Here is a 7,155-nt window from a genome sequence, read left to right as displayed (position 1 = left end):
GTAATAGAGTTTGAAGTCAGGGATGGTTATACCTCCAGAAGTTCCTTTATTATATAAGATTGTTTTTGCTATCCTGGGTTTTTTGTTTTTCCATATAAAATTGATTATTATTCTCTCAAGGTCTAGGAGACTTCAACACACCTCTCTCACCAATGGACAGGTCAATCAAACAGAAACTCAACAGAGAAATAAGAGAATTGCTAGAGGTAATGAATCAAATGGACTTAACAGATATCTATAGGACATTCCACGCAAAAAGGAAAGAATATACCTTCTTCTGTGCAGCTCATGGAACCTTCTCGAAAATTGACCACATACTTGGTAACAAAGCAAACTTCCACAGATACAAAAAAATATTAGTAACCACCTGTGTCTTGACAGATCATCACGGAATAAAGTTAGAATTCAATAACAATTCAAACACCAGAAAGCCCACAAACGCATGGAAGTTGAACAGTCAACTACTGAATCATCCCTGGGTCAAGGAAGAAATAAAGAAAGAAATTAAAGTCTTCCTTGAATTTAATGAAAATAAAGACACAACATACTCAAACCTATGGGACACAATGAAAGCAGTGCTAAGAGGAAAGTTCATAGCACTAAGTGCCCAATTAAATAAAACGGAGGAAGCACACATTGGAGACTTAACAGCACACCTGAAAGCTATATATTACATTTTTAAATGAGCTGCACAAACACAATACCTTAATCAAAGGCATTAATATACTTACACAGTATAACAAAATTTACCTTAAATTTGTATCAATAAAAATAAATTTGTATCAATAAATTTGTATCAATAAATAAGTATCAAAAATACTTATTTGTATCAATAAGATCCATACCAAAGCAAATTATTTATCTCTATAGCATATCCCCATTTAAATATAAAGAGACATTTACAAACAATATTTGGGAATATGGGTGTAGTTCTGTTCAAACTTTTTCCTGCCATTTATTGGATGAAGTATTTTTGTTGTGGAGGTGTTTACAGCAACCTTTCAGGGGGTCTTGTTCCATCAAACCATATTGGTCTGGAAGCGATCCACAGGTTCTCATCTTCTGTGGAAACAAAAGAAGAACCTCTTTTTCAAAACAACATATCCTTAGACTCAAATTTGGAAGTCATGATACCTTTATAATATACACTCTGGTTTAGCTTATCAGCCCATACAATCTAATGTCTCTCTGTACGTAGCTCATTCACAGTCAAAAAAACCAAAGATAACACAATAATATACTTAATCCAGACTCTCTGTGAATTTTCCATTTTATGTAACTTATTTTTCTTTACTCCTTTTAATCTATGACTATCTGTACTCTGTCTCTTTAAAGACTTTTTTTAAAAAATAATTTACTTCTTTTCCAACTCTCTATATTCTATTCCTTTTCTTCTCTCTTCCAAGCCTACATACATTTACCCAACACTATGGCTAATCTGTATTTGTCTTTATTGCATGTATGTAATTCTTTACTGTTCAGGAGTGCTTTTTATAATGCTATCAACTTCTTAGATAACTTAATATGTACCATTAGTAGGATACATATGGTACTTCTTGCTTGCTTGCAGTCTAAAACTTAAGGTACATTATTACTCTGTACTTTGTTTCCCTCTTAAGGAGGGAGCGAGAGGGAGGAGGGGGAGTGGGAGGGAAATGGGAGGAGAGGAGGAAGAGTTAATTTTTTAATGGAAAAATAAATTTAAAAAAAAAAAGAAAATGTCCTTCTAATACCGTCTGTAGAGCTGTACTTGTAGATAGATACTGCTTAAATCTGGTTTTACCATGGGATGTCCCCTCAATCTATTGTGATTCTAAGTTTTACTGGCATAAAGGTTTGTTTGGGCTGTTGTCTGTGGCTGCAAAATGTGAAGAACATTCATTCAGGTTTCTGGCTTTTAGAGTCACCATTGTTATAGTCATCAAGTGTTAGTCACTTGATGATGTTTTATCTTGCAGTTATTATTATTATTATTATTATTATTATTATTATTATTATTATTATTATTTATTTTTGAGACAGGTTTTCTCTGCTATCCTGGAACTAGCTCTTGTAGACCAGGTTGGCCCCAAACTCACAGAGATCCACCTGCTTCTGCCTCCCAAATGCTGGGATTAAAGGCACCACCACTGCCTGACTCTTGCAGCCTTTTATATATTCTTTCTTTGTTCTGTATATTTAGTGTTTTGATTGTGGGGAATTTATTTTCTGACCCAGCTTACTTGGTGTCTGCAAGCTCCTTGTACCTTGATAGGCATCTCCTTTTATAGATTAGGGACATTTTCTTTCTTTCTTTCTTTCTTTCTTTCTTTCTTTCTTTCTTTTCCAGTAAAGACAGTCTATTAGTGAATGGAATTAAAATTACAATTACATTAAAGGTATGTATCAAACACAGATTTATCAAACAAAAAATAAGATATAATGATGACAAGAATACAGGAAAAATAAATGATTATATACTGATGATGTGAATGAATGCAATTAGTGTCACCACCATGGAAATCAGCAGAAATTTTCAAAATCCAACTACCATAGTATCTCACTGCTCTTAAATCATCACAGTGTTAAATAAAATAATTCAGACTCCAAGAAAATAAAATAGGATTTTTTCTCATATTTTGTGTTTATGAGAACATGACATTTTATTTACAAGGAAACTCTAAGGGATTCTGAAGGAAGAAATGTATAAGAAAGGACAACAGAGGCACAGAATAATATCAAAGCACCTTGTTATATTACAATGTAAATATGAAGTCTGCATCTTTTTGCAAGATATGCTAATGTGAGGACTATTTCTGCTTAGTATAAATTCAGAAAAAATAATAGTCATCTTTCACAATTTAAATTTTATTAAGCTCATTTGAATTTATAAATTAATATACTGGAATTTCATTTTAAGTGAATACATTTTTGATAAACAAAGTCTTCAAAAATATCAAAATATTTAGTAAATATAGTAAACATCATAAATATAAATGAGGTTGAGGTTCTCTTGCATATTACAACAATCCATATGTTAGATTAAGACCAAATACAGTATTTTAAATCATACAATTAATCATGCTTTTAATTTGTTTCACAGTAGAATTAAATAAAACATTGTAGAGTGGCAATCTATAACTATTTTAATGGAACAATGAAGTAAAAACTACATCAATGTACTTTTTAGAAGAAGTCGCCTATTTCCATGCTTTCATTCATTTATCAGAAATGAGGTAGGAGTCATGTAAACATTGGAAAACAATTTCTGTCATTTCATTCATATTTTGTTAGTTGAGAATTCAGCAACATTGTGTTGAATTAATTGAAATGTCCTAAATAATGTTAAATGAGGACAGCAAATTTCTCTGGAAATCAAAAGGAAAATATTTTTTTATCTGAATAAAACTTTCACATTACGTAGCTTTTTATCATCTCTACTTCATTTCAGAGCTCTAAACCAGAGTTTAAACTACTAGTTTCCTCAGTGAATAATTTTTGAAGAATAATATATATAGATATAGAAGGAAAATAAACTGATAATTTAATGTTTAGAGATGAAAATCAGTAAGTTTTGACTTCAAAAAGTTAGCATTTTGGAATTATTAATGGTACTGGGACATTTTCTTCTATTGTTTGGTTGAAAATATTTTCTGTGCCTTTGACTTGGGTTTATTTTCCTTCCTCTAGTCTATTATTCTTAATAGTGTCTCCTATTTCTTGGATGTTTTTGCCTGGATTTTCTTAGATATAACGTTTTCTTTGGCTGAGGTATCTGTTTCTTGTATCTTATCTTCAATGTTTGAGATTCTGTCTTCCACCTCTTTTATTCTGCTGGTAAGGTTTGTCTTTGAGATTCTTGTTTCACTTCCCAAATCTTTCATTTCCATTTGTACCTCAGTTTGATTTTTTTTTTTAGTTACCCCATTTCCACTTTTGTCTCTTGACCTGTTTTCTTAATTAATCCCACTATTTGTTTTCATAGATTTTAACTGATTCATTCATATTCTCTTTAAGGTCCTTGAACATATTCATAATAGCTATTTTGAAGTCCTTGTCTTGTACTTCAGCTCTATTGTGATTCTCAGGAATAGTGAAGTGGGGTTGCAGGGTTCTAGTGGTGACACATTGTCCTGATGCTATTGATTGTATTTTTATGCTGTCATATAGGAATTTGAGTTTGGGATGATTATTTCCAACACAATTTTAAGTGTTGATATCATGGATATTATAATTTTGTTTCTGTTTGACTGTCATGATCTAGGCACTTAAAACATTTAAAACTTAATCCAGTCTACCATTTAGTGTCATTTGATCTAGAAGATATGTTGTGAATTCCGATTTATTTTCTCAAAAGTCCAAGAGATTTAGCATAATCTATTTTGTTTAATTATTGGGATTACATTTGTTTTATTTTCTTGCTTTGTTTTTAACTTTTGATTGCTCAATAAAATCAGAATTGCATTAACTAGAAAAATATGATTTGCTATGTTTGAGAATTTATTCTGAAAGATGTTTATTTGCAGGGAAACTAAAAGAGCAAATTAATGTGATAGAGTTTGGGCAGAAAAAACTTTTTAAAAAAATAAAATTTTAATTCATTTACAAGTTTATGTATGTATATAACGTATTTTGGTCATATTCACTTTGAAGTCTCTTTTCTTTTGAGAGAGAGAGAGAGAGAGAGAGAGAGAGAGAGAGAGAGAGAGAATGTGTGTGTGTGTGTGTGTGTGTGTGTGTGTGTGTGTGTGTTCTCCTCTACCTTATTCGCTGAGATAGGTTTCTTAGTTAAAGTCAGACTCTCGCTGATATGATAGTCTCCCAGAGCAACTTGCCATGAGGATTCCACTTCTTCACCATGTGAGCTGTGATTACAAATGAGCAATCCTTCCCACCCTACATTTCTGGGGTTCTGATGTCTAAACTCTGACAGTCATGCTCATACAGCAATGAGCATCCTTCCAGTTCACTTCTGTCCTCCTCTCCAAAGGATCACTTCTTCTTTCCAACATGTTCCTTTCCTTCTTTCAAATCTTTCTCCCTTTCTTTCCTTTCCCCTTTTTCTCTTCCTCCTTCTCCTTCTTCTAATTCTTCATAACTCACTGACTTTAGTTAGTGCATCTTACATGTGCATTGGTGTGGGACTGTTTTCTGGGTAATGGACAATTTACCAGTGGCTTAGCCCCTGAGAAAAAATGATCCCCCTTCCCCAACAGCCAGAAAGGGTCAAGAACTCTTCAATAATGAGGGGTGGTTCCTATCCTGAGTGAAGTGAAGTAACCCAGACTCAGAAAGACAAACACAGTGTGTTCTTACTCATAAGTGGATATTATATGTAAAGCAAAGGATAACCAGACTACAATCCACAGGTCCCGAGAAGCTAGGTAACATGGAAGACCCTAAGATGGACACATGGATCAACCTGGGAAGGGTAATTAAATGAGATCTCCAGTGTAAACTGAGGGTGAGGGGGAAAAGAAGACAAAATGGGAGATGAGGACTTGAGGGAACGTGATGGTCAAGGGGGTAGAGGGACGGAGTGGGAGAGTAATGAAAGAGAGATCTTGATAGAGTCACTATGGGATTAAGGAGCAGCCTGGTATTAGGTAATTTCACAAGAATACATAAGGATAGCCCCAGCTAAGACTTCTAGAAATAGTCAACAGAAAGACCTAACTGGTCTTCCCCTGTAATCAGATTGGTAAGTATGCCAACTGACGTCATAGAACCTTCATTCAGTTCATTCAATAAAAATTTTTGAGAAAGTTCATCCAAATACAAATCCAAACAAGAAGAGACAAACATGTATGAACTTTAATGATTTATTCTTAATTAATATTTTATTTCTATATTTGAACTTTCTTTTTCTTCATTGAGATCATGACAAATTTTTTGAAGGAATCACTGAAGGCTTGTCTCACTTGCTTATTTCTCAGTGTATAAATGAAAGGGTTCAACATGGGAGCAATTGATGTCATTAAAACTGCCACACCTTTATTGATAGCCACAGATTCCTTTGCTGAAGGGTTGATGTAAATGAAAATACAGCTTCCATAGGTGATTGAAACTACAATCATGTGAGAAGAACAGGTGGAAAAGGCCTTTTTCTTTTGCTGGGCAGAGGGGAATCTTAGAATGGTCTTGATGATGTGTATGTAGGACAGAGCCACACACACGAGGGTCAGAATAAAGGTCAGCACTGCACAGACAATCACCAGTTGCTCTATCAGCCAAGTGTCGGAGCAGGAGATCTTCAAGATAGCAGATGCATCGCAGAAAAAATAATCGATGACGTTTGAGTCACAGAATCTCAAATTTAGGAACAGAGTCAATGGTGGGAATATGATCAGCAGGCCAGCCATCCAGCAGCAGAGAACAAGCTTCTGACACACCCTGCTGCTCATGATGGTTACGTAATGCAGGGGTTTGCAGATGGCCACATAGCGATCATAGGACATAATGGCCAGAAGAAAAAACTCAGTTACTCCAAAAACATCAGTAAAAAACACTTGAAGGACACAAATATTATAAGTGATTGACCTGTCTCCTGTGGCTATGTTGTACAAATATCGAGGGATACAGGCAGATGTAAATGAAATTTCTAATATGGAGAAATTTTGTAGAAAAACGTACATGGGTGTCTTAAGGTGGGAATCTAATACAGTGAGGGATATGATTGTCAGATTCCCAGTTACACTCAACATGTAGGCAAAAAATAGAAGCACAAAAATTGGAACCTGAAGTTGGGGGTCATCTGTGAGTCCCAACAGAATGAAGGTGATAATCGTGTTGTTTTTCATCACTGGCTACTGACTTATTCAGTCTTCATGTAAAATTTAGAGATGTCCTACTTGAAAAGTAGCAAAGCCCGAAAGCAGTGAGCAGAGAGTGTTATAGTAAACTTGTTCATGTGTACTTTCTTCTGCAAATGTTAGCTGGTACTGCCAATATTCCTGTGAGCTTAGTTATTCAACAATTTACTTTAGTCAATTCGTTTGACAGTTTGTGATACGTTTTTGAAGAAAAACAAATAACTGTTGCAACATTAATATTCTTCATTTTTATGTTTATAGTCTATATCTAACTAAATCTTCCTATGGTGTTATATTTGATTCACAATGTGTTCTGATTCAATGAAAGCATTGTCTTCACATGCCTATTTCTTCTGCATTTGAA

The 7,155-nt window shown here is 34.1% G+C and overlaps 1 protein-coding gene across 1 annotated transcript; it reads right to left on the bottom strand.

Moving 5' to 3' along the window:
- Nucleotides 1-5,825: 5,825 nt before the first annotated feature.
- On the bottom strand, nt 5,826-6,779 carry LOC148117743 (olfactory receptor 6C2-like). The gene has a single exon (XM_087901921.1). It carries the CDS (start codon nt 6,777-6,779, stop codon nt 5,826-5,828), a length of 954 nt encoding a protein of 317 aa, XP_087758047.1.
- Between the last annotated feature and the right edge of the window lie 376 nt (nt 6,780-7,155).

The sequence above is a fragment of the Myodes glareolus genome, chromosome 26 (genome assembly GCF_982192425.1).
Source record: "Myodes glareolus chromosome 26, mMyoGla1.1, whole genome shotgun sequence".
Classification (NCBI taxonomy): Eukaryota; Metazoa; Chordata; class Mammalia; order Rodentia; family Cricetidae; genus Myodes; species Myodes glareolus.
Note: the sequence above shows the minus strand (reverse complement) of the source record. Positions and strands in the feature narration are given on the sequence as shown.